Raw genomic sequence first — 22,490 nt, 5'->3', positions numbered from 1 at the left:
CCCTAAAATAACAAATCATGTACATCATTTCATGCCTTTAAATTGAAATTTAGTTTTGTCAAAGTCTCTCTCTCTCTCTCTCTCTCTCTCTCTCTCTCTCTCTCTCTCACACACACACACACACACACACACACACACACACACACCATTCAGGGAAAGGAAAGGATGGATCATTCTCTGTGATTTCCAAATGAGAAATTTAAATCTACACTCTGACTGGACTCTGGGTTGGAGAGGATGGGCTGATTCCAAAAATCTCTAACAAAAAAAAAATTACTAAATCTCAGAAAATGCAGACATAAAATTTATCTTAAGCTATATGAAGTTATTTTTCTTAATTTCTTAGGCTTAATTTACTTTCAAAATATGCAAATTTGGAAAACTTGCTATAATATAGTGCCTGCACTACAGATGGTCACAAGCCAGGAAAGGGACAAGAGATTTAAACACATACACACACACACACACACACACACACGGACACGGGTCATTCTTGATACAAGAATGCCAACTTTATTGTGCTCCAGGGATGTTTATATAGGGAACCTTAACTGATAGGTATGCCCCAGCTATTGGGATTTTCAGCTGTAGAACCCACCAGGAACCACTCCCCTGACATCAGGAATTCATGAGTGATGTGGGAAGGTCATATGTCAATCTGTTGATTTCATTGGTTAATAAAGAAACTGCCTTGGCCCATTTGATAGGCCAGCCCTTAGGTGGGTGGAGTGGACAGAACAGAATGCTGGGGAGAAGGGAAGTGAGCCAGACGCCATGCCTCTCCTCTCTGGGTCAGATGCGATGGAGCAAGCCGCCAGGGCAGATCCGCTGAATCTTTACCGGCAAGACACCATCTCATGGTGCTACACAGATTACTAAATATGGGTTAAGCAAGATCTGAGAGTTGGCCAAGAAGAGGCTAGATATGATGGGCCAGGCAGTATTTATATGAATACAGTTTGTGTGTTGTTATTTCGGGGGCTAAGCTAGCCATGCGGGAGCCGGGTGGGACAAAAAGCAGGCCCGTTGCTCCTTCTACACATGAGGGTCTCATGCTCAGAGCAGCTGCAGGCACTGAAAAATAAGCTGTTTACTCCATCCACCCCAGCAGGCAAAGGGTCTGAGGCAGGCAAAGAAAGTCAAGGGTCTTGGAGTCTGCAATCCCCAAAACTATAGGTTACTATAGTGTCAAAGCTAGAAAGAATACTGTTGACTCAACTATTCTTGAGATTTTGCATAAATGTGAACTTTCTCTTCAAAGTCCTGTAGTTTCAAAAGCATAGCTATTCATTATTACCACATAGGGCAATAGATCTGGTTTTGAATTCAAGTGAAAATAAAGCTGCAGCTTAGCATTCAAAAACTTTTAAAGCATCTGAATCTTTCCTCTTTGGTCATGAACAGTCTGAAAAATGTTTTCAATTTCTTTTCTTCATTGCTTTCTTCTAGGAAAAATAGTTTCAAAATATGTGACAAATATTTCAATGACTGAAGTTGCCGTGTGTGTGTGTGTGTGTGTGTGTGTGTGTGTGTGTTCAGGTGCACACATCTGGAAAAGCAGAGCAGGAGGGCATAAGATGATCATTTGTATTACCTCTCTGTTTTATTCTCTTGAGACAGGTCCTCACTGATCCCACAATTAGGCTTGCAGTCACCCCAGTTCCCCTCCTGCCTATAGACATCCACCCATGCCAGAGACACACAGTGCCGCCATACACATAGCTGGAGTTATAGTCACATGTACAATAACAGCCAATATTTTGTATGTAGGTGTTAGAACAGTCTATTGAGAAAGGGCCTCATGTAGCTCAGGCTAGCCTCAAATTCATTATGTACATGAAGATGACCTAAAACTTCTGTTCCTCAAGCCTTTACCTCTGAGATACTAGGATTATAGTTATAGATGAACACTCCTGGCAGGAAAATCCTTCTGAGGCCATCTAGTCCTGATAGACTTTCCCTTACAAACTCTCTGGAGTCTGCTAGAAAAATAAATAATATTAAAAGTATATATGCTGGAAGTTAAATAAAAGCCTTACTTTCTTATTTTTCCTTATATTCAAGCCATTTGTAATGTGACTTTGAAACTCTTTCCATAAAAGCAAGATGTCAATTCACCACCCTTGAATTGGAGGTGAATTGGGCTTATCCAACAGAATGTAAGGGAGAGCGCACATCACTGCACGGACGTCTTTCTCCCTGTGTCTTCCAGCTATGTCCAGTGACCATGTATATAAGCTGATGGAACACTGGAAGCCTGTGCTGTGTCAGTCAGGCCTTAACTGACCTCTCAAGATTCCATGGATGTGAAAGTGAGCCAGAGAAAGTCTTCTGAGATGTGACCTGTGAAAATATCTACTCTAATCACATGACAAAGATGAAGCACTCTGTCTTTAGCTGCAGAATATTGAGAAGTTAGTCATAGTAAATAGGCCACAAATGACCATCATATTTATATTATTTATCCTATTGGTGTTCTAGTATATTAATATATAGCTTCATTAGTTAAATCTGGAATGCAGATGAATCACTTGCTACTGATTTTGCTTGTTCTGGTTGAAATGATTAGAGTTTTTAGCATTTTTCTTGTTGTTCCTGTTGCATTATTGTTTTTTTAAGTTATGACATTCCTTTATTAGTGCTAGCTCCTTTAATTTTTGTCCGAGATAAACAACATAAAAAATGTTATTTTTTGTTCATACAGTATATAAAAAAGTATAGTGGTTTAGTTAGTTTTTCAATAATTTTCTTTTAGCCAGATGTCGTATAAATTTATGAGTATAACAAATAGGAACAGTATAAATAAGTTTTGTAGTATTTATACTTACACAGAAACTAACCCAAATGGAGCTCCAAGAAATTAACTCCAGAGTTATAATGAAACTGATTCAACATCGAGACTTTAATGCTTCATAAAGTTTCCTATTATTTCTACACTAGCCATGGCTAGAATTCTGCATAGTTACTTATAAACTGTTTCTGCATTCCACATTACAGTAGGAAGTTCTATCAGTACAAAACAAACACTAGCTCAGAACAAAAGGCTACATCTTCTCTAACCTAGTTTTTTTAAGTATCTGGTTTCTTGCTTTTGGGAACCAGGGACACATTGCCGTCTCTGGTCTGCAGGGAGTACTCACTAGGAGAGTAAGGGTTTCCAGCCTTATCAGGTAACATGCTGAAGACTTCGAGATACAAGGTGCTGAGCTGCCTCTTGAGGAGATGGAGGTTTCTGTCGTTTTCTCCCTTTTCTCTGAGTAGCTTTTCTCGCTCATCTTTTAGGTGGCCTAGGTCTTGCTCCAGTTCTATGTTCTCCAGTTTCCTTTTTCTGCAGTTCTGAGCGGCGACTTTATTCTTACCTCACCTGCGTATATCTCAGATCAATGCAAGCTGAGCTTCATTGAATTGCTCCTTGGAGTCATCAACAGGGAGGTTAATCATTTTTTCAACAGGGAATGGGATATGGAGGGCTTTTGCCATAAGCTCATCTCTCGTGAGATGAGCCTCCAATTGGTTTGAATGTTTGTCTTTTGTGGGACTTTTTGATGACCAGGACTCTCAGGCGTTTTTTTTTTTTTTTTTTTTTGCTGTTGTATTTTCACAATGCGGATCATGCACAGGAACACGGTGCCCTTGAGCTGGTGACAGAGGCTGTACCGGATCCCCTAGAAGAATGTGTTGGCTGTGTCTTAGAACCATTATGTTTGACACCTCCAGGGGCACTATCTAGCTCTTCCATTTCAGAGTCCCTGAGCCCAGGCAGTAAGTATCTGTAAATGGACGACTCCACAGAGTGCTCTGGGGATGCTCGGCTAGGACGGTGTTCAGGTAGATGCCAGAGTCCAAGTCATTGAATTCTGCTGTGCTCTCAGAATGTTTCTGGCTGAAAGCTTTATAGAATGACAGATCACAGTCATCAATAGGCCCGCCAGAAGAAGTTCAGAGAGTGATTGACTGACAGGGACAGAGAAAGGCACGCTGCTACTGCCACTGGCCTCTGCTTCAAAAGCAGAAGAATAAAACTCACCACCCAAATCTGTGTTTAATGTGGGATTTGAATCTAAGGAATTGAGCTGGCTGGCATCTTCTGTGGAGAGGATGCTGCCGAAAGAATCTTCAAAACTGTGAAGGAAATAGGGACTGCATCTGCCCACTTCTTTCTCCAGCGGGGAGATGGAGGAATAGAAACAGCAATTGTTGTCAATTTCTGCCAGGTTGGTTCCTGGGCTGGGAACAGTGGAAGTCTCAACCAACAGTTTGTTTTCAGTATTAAGACACTGTAACTCGGGAGTGGAAAGAAGCTCCTGCCAAACTTGCTTCATGTCCTGCTGCGTGCTGTCTAGATCAGTCATGATTGTCTCCAGAGAGCTGTCGAGTGACTGAGCCTGATCCAGACTGCTGAAGACTGGGCTTTCCACGTGGCTGGGGATCTCCAGGGGGAGTGATTCATGGTTACCTACAAATGGGAATCTCTGCCAAAAGGTGCATGCAGTCTTCAAAGTACAGGGTATCTGGTTTGGAAACGTGGGAATAGCTGGCGGATCCACTACTGTTTGTTGGGATGTGTTGGGCTGGCTGAATTGGAAGGAATTCTCCTGTCTATTCACCCAGTTGTAGCTAAGTGAAAACGGCCTTCTCCTATTCCTTTTGGAGTTGCTCCTGTCCTTTTCACGTTTTTTTTTTCTGTTTTTCCAGCTCATAGTCCTTTTGTCACTGACTGAAGTCAAACACTTCTCAGCTTACCCAGAGATCTATGTCTTGCCTCCAAAGGATGTCAATCAAATTCACATCCTGCTGGAACTGTAGTCCTGACGGTGGCAACTCCAAGTCCATCATGCTGAGAGCGGACGCTGCACTGGAGATCCCCGACAGCAAAGTTACAAAGTTAGGCTGGCTGCTGAGGTGCGGCAGGGGCAATGGCAACTCAACAGAGCTGCATTCTTGTTATTAATCTGGGTTATTTTTGTCTGCTAACTACCAAGGATTCTAATTAGAAAATTATATAACTCAACCAAACAAATTGACTATATGCTAAGTAAGTGTTAAGTAGTGTGAAATGTTTAAATACATGCAACATTTGACCCTAAAGAACCACATTTCATTTAGTGTAATAAGAAAATAGAAATAAAACAAGATTCAGAATATACTTAATGCTAAGTATGTATCCAAATTTGGACATTCAGTGAGACTACACTGCAAACAGAATTTCCTCCAGTCTGAAATAATCATAGGTAGTTCCATAGAGGGCAGAATTGGATTTAATTTTTCTTAAAGATTTACATTTGTTTACATGTAGACCACATGCATTACGATCTCAAGGAATCCAGAAGAGGGTATCAAGTCCTGTGGAGTTACAAGTGTTTGGGTTGCCATCATGGGTTCTGGGAATGTAACGTGTGATGGTTATTCTTCATTGTCAACTTGAGTACATCTGAAATGAACTACAAACCAGAAATGGAGGGCACACCTATGAGAGATTTTTGCTTGGTTTGAAATGGGCAAATCCACTTCTAAACAGGACTGTTGAATCAGGAAGACATGTGCCTTTAATTTGGATGTTAATCTGGGCCACACCTTCTGCTGGAAGCCCATAGGCAGAAGCTGTGTGATTGTTTCCAGACACCCAGACTCAAAATAATCACATTAAAAACTGTATTATTACAACACTGCTTGGCCTATTAGCTCATGTTTCTTACTTGCTAGCTCTTATATCTTAATTTAACCCATTTCTATTAATCTGTGTATTGTCACATGGTTGTGGCCTGTGAGTAAAGTTCCATCTGGTGTCTGGCTTCCAGCGTCAGTTATCTGGTTTCCGGTGTCCAGCCTCCGTCTCCTGTGGCTACATGGCTTCTCTTTGATTTCACCTACTCCTTCCACCTGTTTCTTGGAATTTGCTACAATGGGCCCAAAGCAGCTTCTTTATTAACTAATGGTATTCACAGCACACAGAGAAGAATCCCACATCCCTAGACAAGGACATGAAAGAAGGAAGCTTTTGCTCTTAGCCTGCTTGCTCTAGTCTTGTTAGTGGTTCCATTTATTCACTGGCATTAAAGTCTACTTCTTCACTATTCCAGTGTCCACCAAATACCAGCTGAGACATCCAGCCTTGTGGACTGCCAACACTGGATTTTTGGACTTTTCATTCATAGCCAGGCATTGTTGGATTTGTTGGACCATAGCCTGTAAGTCATTCTAATATATCCCCTTTCTACATATATAGAAGAGGGAATCATACTATAAATTCTGCTGTTCTAGAGAACTCTGACTAATACAGAGCTGATGTCCTCCTCTACAGTGACAAGTGCTCTGAACCACTGAGCCATGGCTTTATCACCTAGAGTTGGGTTTCCAAACAATCATTTAAAATATCCAATGGGTGAAGGAAAAAAGAAGGCTATCAGAAAAAATTCAACATGAACTGTCACAATTCTGTAATATGTCTCCAAAAAAGTTACCCACATGAGTCTTATTCTTCTTCACACCCTTATCTATTCATATTTGCTGACACCACATACTAGTCTCCCCTCCCCCATGGTTAGGAAACATTGGCGAAACTAGACAAGAAAAGCTATTACTGGGGTGTTTACACTATAGATATGAATGCACTTCCTGAACGCTCTTTTTAACAAAAACAAGCACCCTGTTTAATTAATGTTATTTAAAACATTCCTTAAGCCTCAAATAGCTAAGTATTAATGCATTACTACTGAAATTGTTTCTGATGAATATAAGTAAAATGAAAAAAATCTTAAGAAATTCTTGACAACAAACAAAGCTCCACAGAAGAGATATAATGGAATTCTTTAGCCTGAAGATGAAGATAAACACATCCATGAGGTCACTGTTTGAAAATGGTTAAGAAATGAATGGGGAGAAAACAATATTGCTAAATGAAAGTAACTAATACACAACTTTTAATTCCCCAATCAAATAAAAAAGACTGACAGATTAGATTAAAAGATAAGACCTATCTATTTATTGGTGCAAGAAACATACCTCAAGATCAAAGACAGACACTACTTTAGTGTAAAAGTTTGGAAAATTGTAAACCTCCCCCATCCGTCAACTTTAAAAATTGATTTCTAGAACATTTCAGAATTTTTAAGCAGTATATATGGAGAGTGAGATTATTCTGTGTTGCAATGGATGCATTTTAATTTTTTAGGAGAGGAATTCCATGCTGTTTTCCATAACAACCATGTTAATTTTTATTCCCACCAAGGTGGGCAGTTTTCCTTTAGTTCATATCCTCAACATATTCATCTCTTCTCTTGTTTGGTAATTGGCAGAGGGCAGGCTTGAATACCAAACTATTACATTGGAAAATATGGCAATACTTTTTTTTTTTAGAATAGTAGATATCTGAGTCAGAGAGTAGTGGCACACGCCTTTAGTAACACTCGAGAGGCAGAAACAAGTGGATTTCTGTGGGTCTGAAGCCAGCTTGGTCTCTAAAGTGAGTTCCATGACACCAGAGCTTTCCACAGAGACACCTTGTCTCAAAAAGCCAAAACCAATGAGAGTAAGAAATAAAAGCAGACATCCAGAATATTTATCAGAATAAATATTTATTTTAATTTCTCTAAAAGAAGATTGAAAAGATGTCATTTATTTTATACTAAAATAACCAAATATTTAGCTGCATACTTTCTACAGTATGTCATAAGCTATAGAGAGGTGCAGAAGAAAGAAGTGATGAGAAAATTAAAATGGGAAGGCTTTTGAAATAGTGGGAAGAGACAAGTCCCTGTATTAGTCCATTTTTTGCTGCCTTAACAAGAAATTGGAGGGTAAGAGACCCTCTTGTCTCACAGCTCTGGAGACTGACAAGCCCAGAGTCAATGCACCAGCATCTACCCAGAGTCTACTGGTACAATAACACCACAGCGTGGGAGACATCACATGGACAGAGCTCATTTTACCTAGAATCACTCTCATTATCACAACATTAGTTAATTATTGACTTGGTTAATTTGGATGTGTCAATCAAACCAAACTCTTCCCTTCCCTAGATCCTTAACTATGAGGCTCTGGTGTCAAGGTCAAACATTTAATCAAGGTTGTAAGATAGCTTGGAATAGAGTGTAGAGTCAGGATTTTGCAAACAATTTTCTGCAGCTGTCTGCAAGATGACCTCGTGGACAGAGATCAGCAAGGGCCACACAAGTCCTCCAGCGCCCTCTGCTGTCCTGGACTTTCTTCTACAGAACACCTCTCTCAGAATGGCACATCTGTACCAGTGTGCATTTACATTTATAAAATAAAAACATTGGTTACAGAATAAAGACATGGGAGTGAGCACCTGTAGGAGTCACAGTGGTTTGGAGTCCATGTTTTGTGTCACTAACTGCACTGGGAGGGCCGAGGAACGACAGCCTTGACAGTTCAGTGCAGCAATCTCATATGGAAGGCAAAGGAATCAAGATACCATTCACAATCAGGAGTCAGGACAAGGATTACAGTCATGGTTCAGTTTCTTTTGGCAGATCCAGCGGTTGTCTGAAGAACAGAAGTCAGAAAACACTTCTGTCTGTGAGATGACTGCACAGCTGTTTTCTTCTTCAGTGCCCATGATTCTTAATCTAAAGAGCAAAGAATAGCTGCTACTAGTGTTTAGAGTTTTCTTACAATTATCCACATCAGCCATTGATTTTCTCTGGACTTTTAAGGATGCTGTAGATTTCATAGTGTTTAAGCACAGTAAACACAGTAACAAACATTAGAAACACATGTAAACATTATAAATACAGCTGATAGAAATGCTATAATTTTCAGTTTTGCCCTCACAGGAGAAGAACTCTAACAGCAAGAACCTTCATAATAATGTAGAAAAAGGAGGTTTGGGAATTGGGGGCTGAAAACTCCTTGTTCTACTACTAACATGCATGTGACCATGTGAGAAGCATCTTCATTTTAGTGAGTTACGGATTTCTCAAATATTTAGTGTATAATTTAGGGTACAGTTGCTGTTTGGAGAAGTCACTGAGGTATGCATGGATGCATGACAACATTTACACAGAGTGGGTGCTCTGTAAATGTATTCGACACACAGAGTGAACATAGTGGGTCTACCAAATTGGATGCAGAGAAGTAAAGAACTTCAGCTTATGCGGAAATGGAGTTCCAACCTGTCTCAACCTGTCTCAACCCAGAACTGGTGGGTCTTTGCATTATCATAACACTAGTCCCACACTCAGGGTTCCTGGGATCACTGGAGGTGGGAATGACCAGAAGTCACGCACAGACACAGGCATCTTCTGGGGTGATTAAAGGAAGGGGTGAGTTCAAGAGTAGCCTGTCTTGAATGGAGGATGTCACCTATCAGGAAGTAGGCAGGGTTCCCTCACAGCTGACCTTTGCCTCTCATCATTTCTTCTTGGAGTCCCTTGTCCCTAAGCAGCAAATTTGATGTCACCCTCGCGGCCAGCATGCTAATCAAACTATGAGCTTTCGTCTGCTGGGCTTCTGCAAATGTCCCTATTTTTTTTTCATCCGTTAGCTCCTTTCTTCAGTCCTCGAGAGCCTTTTCTTAAGGCCAATCTGTTCAAATCAATGAATTATTTTCAAAAAGTCTTTGATGGATTCCCGGGGATTCGCCAGCCAGACTTCTGGTGAGGGATCTAACATAATATCACTTAATTCCCAAAATAATCTTGTTTGCAAAATTTTTACTTTTTGCCTCTGTTTCCCCAAGTTTCTTTATCAGAAGACCAGGGCTCTGGGAGTTAAAATAAATATTTACTTTGTGTATGTGAGAGAGAGAGTGGGGAAAAGGAAGGGACCAAGGAAGGGTCAGAGCTTGTGTAAAAGTCAGAGGAAAATTTTGGGAGGAGCCTCCCTTTCTATCTTGTTTCTGCCACTGTGCTGTGTGATGTGGGATTCACCTCTGTATGCTGTGAATACCACTGGTTGATAAAGAACGGCTTTGGACCTATAGCAGAGCAGAACAGAGGTCAGTGGGGAAAACGAAACTGAATGCTGGGAGAAAGAAAACGGAGTTGGGGAGAAGCCATGGAGCTGCCGCCAGAGACAGACATACCAAAATTTTGCTGGTAAACTACAGCCACCTGGCAATACACAGATTAATAGAAATTGGTTAAATTAAGGTGTAAGAGTTAGCCAATAAGAAGCTATTGCTAATGGACCAAGCTCTGATTTAATTAATACAGTTTCTGTGTGGTTATTTCAGGGGTCCGAGAGGCCAGGAAATTAACAAGCAGCCTCTATACAACAGCTGTGTACTCCAGGCTTACTGGTCAAGGAGCATCTGAATGATTCCTCTGTCTGCACCTCCCATCTCTCTGCAGGAGTACTGGGATACAGATGTGTATCTCTTAATCTGGCTTTTTATATGGGTTCTGTGGACTGAACTGGGAAGTTTACAAAGCTAGAGATTTTACCCAGAGCCATTTTTCAGTCCAGTTAAAACAAAAGCCGGTTTGATGGACACTTTCCATTGTAGCATGATGGCTTCCAAATGTACCTGGTGACTGATGTCTAATCAGAGTATCCTTTTATCCAAAGAGTAAAATCACACAGTAACTGAGCTAAAAATCCTTTGCCTTACATAGCTATCTCCACTTATAATCATATATTTACTGTGAATCAAAATTAAGTAAGCATTTTGCATTATATCATATTAAGAAATACACAGGAAGAGACATACATACACACACAAATGAACCCCTACTACGTATGAGAATGTTTTTAAACAGCAATGTTTATACTGATTCTGCCTAGAGAAAGTAAGTTCATGATATGCTATGCTGCAACTTTGTTGCCACAGTTCTAAAGTCTTGCTTAACAATTATTGTGTAGGGGCCTAGAGAGATGACCAATGCTCTTGCAGAGGATCCAGGTTCAAATTCTAGTACCCATATGGCCGCTCACAACCATCTGTAACTCCAGTTCCAGGGAATCTGACTTCTGTAGGCTTCTGCATGCACATAGTACACATACATACACTCAGACACCCACATATAAAATAAAACAAATAAAAGAAAAAATTTAAATTATGTGTAAATGTAGGAAGTAGAAAAGTGGGAAAAGCAAGAAAAACCTATGTAATCCAGATAGAAATTTTAAAATATTTTTTATCTCTTTTATCTCCAACCCTAAGAAGTTAATCTATTCCTTATCCTTTAAAATTCCTTTGAAAATAAATACAAACATATACACACACTCTCTCACACATACACACGCATACACACACTCTCTTATAAATGGTTGATGTCTACTTAAACATGAAAAAGTACAACCAACCTTGGAACTGTCTTTTCAGCCTATTCTTACCCTCTCAAATACTTATATACTTAATTAAAATTACAAAATTAAATTTTCAGTGACATGGATGTAAATTGAATATTCAGATCAGCCCTTTTAATACTTACAAATCAGGATTTAATATGGAGCCATTTATCCACTTCCAGGCTTTCTCCAGTGGTACATAGTTTAGTCCAATAAAAAACTGCTGTCTTTTTCTCTTTGAGAAATCATGAATGAATCTCTATAATCAAAACAGAAAGAAAGACTTAATCCACAATGTTAACTTGTGACTTACTTTTTTCTGCCAACCTTCTAAAACTGTTACTTCTATTTCAAGTCTATCCTAACTGCCCAGCAGTAAATTTTCTCTTCTTTGTGAAATTCATCTCTATATATTTATACTTTTAATAGACTCATCACACTATATTCAGTTATTAAATCATAAATCCAATTAGTCTCTCAGATTACAAGATATTTAAAATCTAAGTCTCCACTTCCTTAGCATAGTTGTTTAAAGTCCAGAGGTATCAACATAGCTTAATAGAAGTGTTATATGTTCTACTGAGCAATTTACCAATTCTTCTTCATTTTCAATGAGCAGTAAAGTGGCTTCTTTCACAGAGCAATAAGTTAGACCTTCAGACCAAGGTCCAGAAGTTTGAGAAAGATGTAAGCATTTATCCCGGTATGGATGCCAATCTCTCGGACACTTTAGTATGACTGATCTTCCTAGAGTGAAAAACAAGACATGTTCTATTCCGGTCCTGTTCCTGATACATGACAGCTTCACACAGTAGTTGCTTCATTAGCTCATACTGGAACAAGATAAATGCTCTCATATGGCAAGGAATCATAATTAATGACAAAAGATTCATTTTATATTTTGTTTTTATTAATTAACTTCAAAGTAAACTGTACAGCATGTTCCTTAAAATAATCAAATATTTCACTTTTAACTTGATGTCTGCCTTTTAAGGATCATGTGTATCAGCAGCATGGTCAAGGGACTAAGATGAGAGATATCAAGGTCACAGAGCTTCTATGCAGTTCCCAGCATCAATAATTATAAACTGTACAACTCTTCATGAGTTCCTAACATTTTATAGTTGTTTTCTCAGAAAAACAAACATAGTGATATAATGATTCATGGAGGGCTATTGTGAACTTTGACTGAAGTAACTCACAGTATATATCAAAAATCACCTCTTATTCTCGGGAAATTCAAGCCACGCAATTACCTGTTGATTCAGTCCTGTTCTCTTGAACAGTCACACTGTATTTTTCTGTTGGTGATTTTTGCACTAAGAATCGCACTATTAAATAAGAAAACACATAGAAAGAATTAAATACTGAAACAAATGGTGGAATGTGTATTCTGTTTCTCTGTCGCAGGATATTTGATCATACTGTGAACACAAAGATTGAATTGTTTAAATAAAATCAACTGTAGGTCACGAGGTGGACCAAATAACCAGTTGACTAGAAATAACCACAGAAAGTTAGGGAAAGTCAGGAGCTGAGGAGGGGGGGCACAGGAAGTAGAAGGGAAGGACCACATCATAGTGGAGAAGATTTTGTTTCAGTTGGTGTAGGAGAAACTATTGCTGGGACAATAGCTGTAGCAGGCTTTTTCGATGGGCCACCAGCACACGAATAATGAAATGAAGACTTATTATTAATTATGAAAGCTCTTCCTTAGCTTAGGTTTGTTCCTATCTAGTTCTTATAACTTAAATTAGCCCACATTTTAAAATCTGATATTGTTTTTTAACATGGCCAATTACCTTTACTCTGTGATGTTCATCTTGTTTTCTCTGTGTCTGTCTTGTGACTCTATCTTTCTTCATCCCCAAGACCTTGTGTCCCTAGAATTCCCACCTAACCTCTTCCTGCCTAGCTATTGGCAATTCAGCTTTTTATTAAACCACTCAATATGTCACAGTGACACATCTTCACACCATGTAAAGGAATATTCCACAACATTTAACCCTTTTGTCTAAATAAAAGGGAAAGACCTGAATTCTAACATACTAAAACTATAAATAATAAGAACAATGATCAGGTAAGAACTGCATACACAATGTTCATTTGAAGAAAATGCCCTACCTTATCTTGATAAATGCATCTTATCTTGATGAATTTAAAGTTTTATACCTAAACCATTTTCTATCATAACTTGTATGACCATCTGAAAACTATCTTTTTGGACCTCAAAACATTTTTTTGATAAACAATTTAAGCTTTTATGGCTCTCAACCTTATACATTTTATACCTCTTTTGTTAGTGTCTTCTTTGAATTTGGTAAAAAAGAAAACTGTAACTATAACTGTCTACTCTTCAACTCTGTCAGACACCCAAGAAGGATATAGTATTACCTGAAGAAACAAGATGTACAGACCAAGCAATTACCAAACCTACTGAAATGACAGAAACAGCTGCCAGCCTAGACAGAAACCCAAGGTTCTTCTATAACATTGGGTATCCATCTTTGGCCTACAGGCCTAGAATATTTGACAGACTTTTCTCTGAAGCAAGAATTTTTGAAGGACTGACATTCGTCAGTTGCTTTCTTTTGTGTCCTGCTTGTCCAATTTGGGCAGCATAATGTCATAAGTCAGGGCAATGACAATTTCTTGCCCAAATGGCTAGCTTTGGCCACAAAAAAGCAAACTTCATATGAAGGTTCTTCTATGTCCATCATCCCCTTTTGAAGTAAATTAGTGTTGCCAGGAGTAGGTGTGTCTCACTGTCATGAAAAGCCTTATGCTATTAAAACATTTTAAATGCATATTCTAATAGATCTTTGAAGAGTTTGAAGATCACTTATCTATCTAAAATATCTCTGTATGATCTTGAAACTATACCTAACTTGACTATAAGTTTGGTTTTTATATATGACTAATAACATGTCTTTTTATTATCATAAATAGCTTTCAAGAACTAATACTTTACATTATATTTTTAAATGAAATGTATAGATATAATACCTTAAACAAGAGTAGAAAATATATACAGTATAACTAAAATAAGCTTGGCTTTGTATCAACAAACAAGAATCCAGACTAATGTAAAATATTTGAGACTAGTGGTTATTCAAAAGTAGACACAACAATCTACCCTTTTATCCCATCATTTCATATAAAATACACCCTTTTTCCCTTCAGAAAGAGATTCCTGAATATTTTTTAATCTTCATTTTTTAATGAGGCTCGGTAACCTTTACTCTGTACTGTCCATCCTGCTTCCTCCTCATCTGGCTGGTGACTTTGACTTTTTTTCTTCCCTGAGACCTCTCTGCCCCCTAGAAGTCCCACCTAACCTCTTCCTGCCTAGCTTTGGCCATTCAGCTCTTTATTAAACTAATCATGGTGACAAATGTTCACATAGTATACAGAAATTTTCCACAGCAAACAGCAGAGAAGGAAGATGAGCCAGTTGCTTTCTCTGCCTCTCTGAGCTGGCAGGTCTCATGCCAGCATCTGACTCCAAAATCTTCACTGGTAAAATAAAAAGATAGAGTCTTAGTCAGAAATAACATTTGCCTCCCTACATGGAAGTGGTTAAGGTTGTGGCAAGGATGGGCAGTGGGACATGAAACCTCCCCCGGGTCACAGTCTCAAAAGCGAGGTGGTGTTTGCAAAGGTGTAGTCAGGAGCTGAGGCATTGGTAGTTTAAGGAACAGCCACTATGCTGCAGATAAAACAATATTTCTCACTTCAGAAAATCAAGTTATTGCAAAAAATCTGAGCATATGGACTGAGAAAAAATATCATCAAACTGGATTGAGACAAGCATGGAGATGGGCTATATGAACCAGAAAAGCACAGAATACATGGCAGCTCTAAGGTTGCATATGGTCTGATGGACAGGTCAATTTGTGGGTGCTCACAGTCACACCTGAGTTTGCACTTCTTCAATCACTCCCATCGCAAGAGAAGGTGGAGGTATGTAATAAGCTAAATATGGGGACTTTTTGGTTTCCTTGATTTTTTTCACATTTTTGTCACACTTGTGACATATTCTTCTGCAGTTCTAGATACACATATGACACACCCCATGTTTCTCAGGAAAATTGAGAAGCACAGGAACAATGTGAAGTTTCTATAGTGGACAAGGAATGTTGTCCTGTAGCATTCAGTGTCATTGACCTCCCCGCTAGTCTCAAAGAGGTGAAATGCTATGAAGAGGACTTATAAGTTTATTAGGGAAAATTCTGAAGCTAAGGCTCTTACTTCACTTACCTAAGACACTGAGTCCAATCAGGCTCAAGAAAAGAACGATCAGCCCAGCACAGCCAAGTTTCAGAGCCAACGGATGCCAGTGTTGGTACTGATATGTATCTAAGAAGTGTAACATAAACACTTGTTAAATGCACTCGAGGAAAGATACATGAGATAAAAATCAAAGGTGATTTTTCAACTACATAAGACCCCTTAACTTCAAAGACTCTTTTCTGCATTCCTAGTAGATTGACTAAAACTTTAGTTAGTGCGACACTCTATGTGTACTGTTTTACAAACACACAAACACACACACACACAAACACGTGTGTGTGCATGCACTGCACACACAGAAAGAGAGAGAGAGAGTCCTTTTCTTTGTAGGGTTTCTGACTGTAGGTGCGGAGTCAGTGAGATATTAACACCTGCCTCAGAGAACATAGCATGCTGGATGCCAACAAGGAAACACTTAAATGGAAATTAAGATTTTGCCTTTAGAGATGGCATCACATCAAGCAGAGTGATCATGGCAGGCCTTCCTCTGAGATGATGCTGGAGCCAAGCCCTAAAAGAAAATTATGGAATATTTGTGTACACTGTAAAAATATGTCTCTGCCCAAGGTGCCTTACGATAGGTTTAATAAAGAGCTGAATGGCCACTAGCTAGTCAAGAAAGGGTTAGGTGGGACTTCTGGGTACAGAGTGGACTTGGCGAAGAATAAGAGCAGGGTCGCCAGTCAGACAGAGAGGAAACAGAAGATGTAAGATGAGAGAGGTAAAAAGCCATGAGGCAAAAACATAGGTCAATATAAATGGGTTAATGTAAGTTATAAGAGCTGGTTAGGAACAAGCATAAGCTATAGGACAATATTTCAAAATAACAAGAAGTCTCCAAGTCATTTTTTGTGAGTTGGTGTCCCAAAGAAAATTATGTTTACATCCAATATTATGTTGTACTGCATTATTTAATGTTATATAATGAAAATTTAAAACATGAGTGTTCTTAATACTAGACTTTGTAAAAATCATCAAAATAATGACTGCATGAATTTTTCTCTATTTTACAAAAATTGGATTTCAAGAGTAGAAAGAGTGAGAAAAGGCAGAAATATGAAATAATACACAAATACGAAACAAGAAACATGACTCGTTAGGCTTATTTAATGGACTGTCACTCTATGCTAAACTAGTGTTCAGGAGAAATTCTAGGCTATTTTAAATACATTAGTCTCCTCATATTTTGAGTATCTCTAGGAACCTTGTCCCATAACACAACATGTCCTACAAGGCAGAAATGATAGCACAGGATCTCATTCCTCAGGCTCAATGCCTGTGTGTTTCCTTCCGTGACAATCTTGTGTCACCTTTGACCACACAGCATTGCTCACTGTCCACAGAAGCTTGCTTATAAAACCTCTGCATATGAGATCAAATCTCTTCTATAAAATGTGTTATTTGCACAGGACCTGTGTGCTTATCCCTGTGTGCTTTAGATAATCTCCAGATTACCTACAGGTTCTAAGATGATCATCATCATCCAGATCAGTGCTTGACACATAGTAGGGGCTCATTTCTGAGTGAATGCATGATCTCTGTGCACCTTTTTAGCCACCCTACTATCAAAGCAAACTTTTGATCATTTGGCTACAAAGCAGGTCACAGTCCATGTCCCTCTTTCTGTATTTGTTTGTTGGTTCACTGGGAGATCTAATCACCATGCTGTGAATTACCTGCAATTTTGAGCTGTTTAGCTAATTGGTCAAGGCTGTTTCATTTCCTTCACTACAGAGTCAGTGTTTTCCCTTCACGGGCTTTGCTCTGGCTTTATTCTACTGCTTTTGTCCTTTGGGTTCATGTCCAAGCTAATGCTTTCTAGGGTAATCATAATGAGGGTGAACAAATTTTCTGGTCTCTTGGTTTGGAATCATGGAGGGTAGTGTTGAGGAAATCTCATTGTCTTTCTCAACCTTCATTTTCTCATATCCATTTAAACAAGGCCTTCCCCATCATTTTGCTAGACTTAAACACAGGAAAATAAAAGCGTGTTTCTTTCAATCGTACCAGCAAAAAGAATCCTTCCAGCAGTTTCAAAGCCTCCACTTTCCCCTGACCCTGATGTGAAGATGACAAAGAAGCAGATTTGATGATTCTGTTTCCCTGACCTTAACTTTTTTTTAAATTATTTGCTTGCTTTAAATCACCAAATGATTTGGCATTTGAAGTTTGGGTGTATAAGTAAAGAAAATTTTTCCTAAATACATGTGAACTACCTTTAAGAAATAAGAGAAGGAAATAGGAGAGCAAAAAGCAAAGGAAGGAATGAGGGAAAAAGTTAAAGAGGGAAAGAAGAAGGAGGGAAGGGAGAATGGGAAGGAGGGACAGAAGGAGAGATAAAGGGAGTGAAAAGCAAGTTTGTATACTCAGGACACAGCACCTCACATCAGGAGAGATACATTGTATCCAATAATATAATTAGAGGAATGGGCAGTTGTATCTCACACAGATTATGCCATACTATACATTACATTTTAAACATTGTCATTAATTTTTACATAACATTGAAATAACTGACAGACTTTAATTACTACACAGAAAAGTGATTAAAATTTTAGGAAGAACAGTAACATGATAGTTCTATTGATTCCTTGTGGCAGAGTTCAAAGCCTGTCAATGCAATGTTTTCCTTCATGGCATCATCCTATTACATAATGACTATGAGAGGTTTGTCCAAAGCAATAGATTAAATTTTTGAATGACCAGTATCATCAATGATTGTTCACAGTATATAACCCTATAAACACACTTTTCTTTTTTATTGTTTTTTTGTTTTTGTTTTGACCTTAACTTTTATAATTTAATAGTTCCTAATCCAAAATCTTAAAATGTTGATAATCACATAGCTTCCAACATGTAGAAATAATGTCAAATTGAAAATGTTGCAATGTTGTTGATATTAGTAAGGTCAATTAGATCATAGAATGCAATAATTTCTCATGAAAATTTGACACATTTTCTACCTCAGTTTCTACCTCCCTCTGCCATGTTATCCTCTGAGCATTACCCCAGTCTTCCACATTTTTTCACTCCAATTACTGAATTCTCTAGGAGAGGAGAGGGCTGGTTTACCCAGTGCTGACTGCCAGGGGTGCAAGTGCAGTAGGACTGAGTTCAAGTGTTTGTTCTGTACTAGAATGGACCAGTCTGCAGTGTCTCAAAAAACATTTTTCTGTTCATATATGAAAAATATTATTTCTTCGGGGTCTTGTGACTAACACTGAATAGGAGAAGCCCTGCTCACGTTTCATGAAGGCTAGTCATACAAAATGGCAGTGTGTATGCTTTTTCTTCCCGATGTTGTAGTTGTCTATAGGCAAGCTGTCCTACACTAATCAACAATACTAAAAATAGCACGGCTTCAGAGAAATAACTTTTTAGTTCATTAGTGTGTGTGTGTGTGACAGAGAGAGAATTGTGTGTGTGTATGAGTGTACATGTAACTGCAGGTGTGTGTGTGTGTGTGTGTGTGTGCCTATGTGTGACTGCAGGCATATGGGTGCCACACTAGATGTAGAGGTCAGAGAAAAACTTTCAGGAGATGATTCTCTTCCACCAAAGGTATTGGGAATAGAACTCTGGATGTCAGGTATTTGGAGCAAGTGATTTGCCTGAAGACTCATCTCACCATCCCAAGCAAAATTGTTAAAACTGTTAAAACTGAAACATAATGGGAATCTTAATTCTAGAATATATCCAAGTACTTACCTGGGGGAAGAGATGGGGTTGACACACGCTTGTGCCTTGGGGTCCTCAAGGTCTTTGCATCGCCACAGACTCTCAATGTGTCCATTGTAAGCTTGAGATGCAAACTGTGAACTGTGACAAGTTCTGTGAGGTCAAATGACAAAAGGAAATCCTCTATGAGCACTCTGCTCTGTGCCCACACTTGAAGCTAGGGTTTTTTTCCACAGTTACTGAACATGGCGTCCACTGTGATCACATGGTTTCCAAGTTCTTATCTTTCAAACAGAAGACGCAACACGTAATCTACTCTGAACTTCTGGTTCTTCTTCCTTCAATCATCTGTCTTCAGTTACTTTTCCCCGGCACAAGCAAACAAAGCAATCAATATTAAATTAAAATTTGAGGACTCCTCCCCACTGCACTCCCAGGAAATGTTCTGTGCCATGTCGTGAAAATAAAAACATGTGAAAGTCGTCTTTTCTATTTGACAAGAATTGAAGCTATAAAACCCTCCTGAAACATTCCTGCTGTGAAGGAAGCTGTGAAATGTGGAAATGAAAATGTGAATGTGGATTTGTAAAAATTAATAATTAAGAGAAACCCATGATGGACACAATAGGAAAATCAGTGAGGAGGGAAGCACACATCTTTCAGCCTTGTCCTTAGGTGAACGCAGATGTAGCAATGTTCGCCTCAGTTAAGGACTTCACCTGTCAGAGCTACAGAGAGAAAAGGACATGGGTCTATGGGATGTGCTAACTCCTCCAAGGACTTTCAGGCCTAGAGCCTTAGAGCAAGGACCACAAATTCCAAGTCAGATGTTCTCATATCACAAGTGAAAAAGAAGAAGAAAAACGAGGATTCCCTTAAAGTCACTTTCTGTGGTCGGAGTGGAATTGTACGAGGTGCTCACAATTACATGACCATGGCAGCAGTCTACAGACTGTGAGTTCCAGGAGTCAGGTGCACACTCATGGCATGGAGAGCACATTCATTTCCTAGGACCACTGATGATTACAAAGCGAGGGGAAGCATATGTTAGGGTCTCACAATGAACATAAGACTCAGTGAAAACTCTGCAGTTGCCACTCTTTGATGACAACCATTTTACTCAATGCCTAGCATAGGGCTCTGTAGTGGCATTTTATTTGTATTTTAATAAATAAAGCTTGTCTGAATATCAGAGAGTAAATCAGATCCTCTGGACAGCCTTACAGACCAGGCAGTGGTAACACACACCTTTAATCCCAGTAGCCAATCTAGTTTGCCATAGAAAGCAGGCGGTGCATGCCTTTAATCCCAGTGGTCCACTGTTTTAATCTCAGCCCTAGAGAGGATTATAAAATCGCAGGAGACAGTTCTTAAAGTCTCATTCTGAGATTCCTGGAGGATCACCATTTTGGACTGAGGCTGAGGAAAGAGCCAGTATCTGGCTCTTTGCTTTTGGATCTTCAGGTTAAACACCAATAATGGTCTCTGAATTTTATTGATCATGCTTCAGGGTTCTGCCTTATTCTTCAACTGAACCTAAGATTTCAACAACTGTACAAGACTCTCCAGAGTTGTCCATCTTGAGTGATTCTATAAAAAAATTTCTAGAAAAATTATTAACTCTAGCAGACAGAAATTTCAATGTATATTATATAAGAATCTCAGGGTTTATTATATTATAATTACCTGAAAGTGTGATAATGATGCATGTTCCTGCCACATAAACTCCTTCTTTTGTCAAGATAGCATGCCCTTACACAGGAAATGTGTGAATAAACATTCCAGCGTTTAGTTCATTCATGGAACACATTTAAGTAAACATTCCTGTGGAATGAACAAGAAATATCACTAGAGCAAAGAGAAGTCTGATGCTCTGAGGAGAAGAGTCAAATGATGCTGTCAGGACACTGAACTTCAGCTGTAAGATCTAACCTGTCTGTAGCTACTAGAAATCCACAATAGCTCTGCCAAGAATGGCAGATTTCAGCTAAGAAAAGATTTCTTGTAAAGATGCTTACAGATGCCTCTATGCCGCAAAGTGTGAACTAAGTGAAAAAACAACCAGAGATAAGTATCATTTGTCCACAAGAGTGTGAAGTAAACTGACCACTTGTGAGTTACAGAATATCAGAAACAGCACCAATTACTGTACAGGTATACAGTCATCATCATAGAGATAAAAATAAAACCCTCCTGAGACTGCACTTTTAGAGAATTTAGCTGTGCTAATGATGTCTTTTGACCACCTGATTGCCAGAATATCTTAGAGATAGATAGATAGATAGATAGATAGATAGATAGATAGATAGATAGATCAGAATTCAGAATTACCTTGGTCTTATCACAATGAAATAGATGGAGAGGGACAGACAGAAAGACAATGTGTGAGAAAGACTACTACATGGTGTTACATACAAATATGAGATACTAAATCAAAGTAAGTCAAATAGTGACAGGATTTCAGAGTGTGGCAACAGTAAAACCTATATTGAGTGTCTCAAGAAGAAATAAAGACAAGTTTTAACCTGAAGCCTCTTTTCATACCAAACCCATCCAGATTAATAATGGAAGTTTGGATGTATATAAAAATGTGTAAACTACAAGAAATCATACTCTCTAATGTGAAAATGAATGTAATAAAATAATAATGTTAAGCAAGAAGGTAAAAATTAAAGCCAGAAAGTAATAATTGTCAGGAAAGATCGTAAAAGGAGTGGGTGACACGAAGAATGGCTCACCAGGACACAACAAAACCTCCTCCTTCTCCACAGAGGCATTGCTTTAGGCACTGCCACACAGACCAGAGCACCTCAGTGAGAAGTCTGGAGACTAGCTGGGAGGGTGCAGTCAGAGCCCACTTTAAAGCCAAGGAGATGCATTACAGAGAAGAGGGTAGGTAACTGGTGCAGCTCTCTCCTGCTTCATCCTGCAGAAGACCTAGGAGGAAACCTCCCACACTGTTGAGAGACAGATCAATCTACTTCTAATTTAGCTTGGGTTCTTGTTGCTGTGAAGAGACACCATGCCCATAGCAACTCTTATAAAGAAAACATTTAATTGTGGTGGCTCGCTTACAGTTTCAGAGGTTCAGTCCATTATCATCATGATGGGATCATAGCAACGTGCAGGTGGATGCAGTGGAGAGATTCCTGCAGGGAACAGGAAGCCAACTCTAAGTCACACTGAGGAAGGTTTGAGCAAAAGAGACCTCAAAGCCTGCCCCTACAGTGACACACTTCCTCCAATAAGGTCACACCTCCTAATAG

General features: G+C 39.0%; 1 protein-coding gene and 1 pseudogene across 1 annotated transcript; both read right to left on the bottom strand.

The window, feature by feature from the left end:
* Positions 1-3,060: 3,060 nt before the first annotated feature.
* On the bottom strand, positions 3,061-4,836 carry LOC121434160 (annotated as a pseudogene).
* Positions 4,837-8,443: 3,607 nt separating this feature from the next.
* Positions 8,444-19,339, bottom strand: LOC121436377 (killer cell lectin-like receptor subfamily B member 1F). Its single transcript, XM_041636193.1, has 6 exons — positions 19,255-19,339; positions 15,514-15,612; positions 12,510-12,584; positions 11,846-12,000; positions 11,397-11,512; positions 8,444-8,588 (listed from the first exon to the last, which is right to left on the bottom strand). Exons 1-6 carry the CDS (start codon positions 19,337-19,339, stop codon positions 8,444-8,446), a joined length of 675 nt encoding a protein of 224 aa, XP_041492127.1.
* Positions 19,340-22,490: the final 3,151 nt, after the last annotated feature.

Source organism: Microtus oregoni, unplaced genomic scaffold (assembly GCF_018167655.1).
Source record: "Microtus oregoni isolate MIOR12 unplaced genomic scaffold, Mior012 000002F_ref0000024, whole genome shotgun sequence".
NCBI classification, from domain to species: domain Eukaryota; kingdom Metazoa; phylum Chordata; class Mammalia; order Rodentia; family Cricetidae; genus Microtus; species Microtus oregoni.
This window is presented reverse-complemented; position numbering and strand designations above follow the sequence as displayed.

Excerpts from the sequence above, each read along its gene's own strand:
- LOC121436377 (XM_041636193.1), bottom strand. The coding sequence starts at position 19,339 with ATGGACACATTGAGAGTCTGTGGCGATGCAAAGACCTTGAGGACCCCA. Across the intron at positions 12,585-15,513 it reads GATTGGACTCAGTGTCTTAG|TGCGATTCTTAGTGCAAAAA; the intron begins GTAAGTGAAGTA and ends CTTATTTAATAG. Across the intron at positions 12,001-12,509 it reads GAACAGGACTGAATCAACAG|GAAGATCAGTCATACTAAAG; the intron begins GTAATTGCGTGG and ends TTTTCACTCTAG.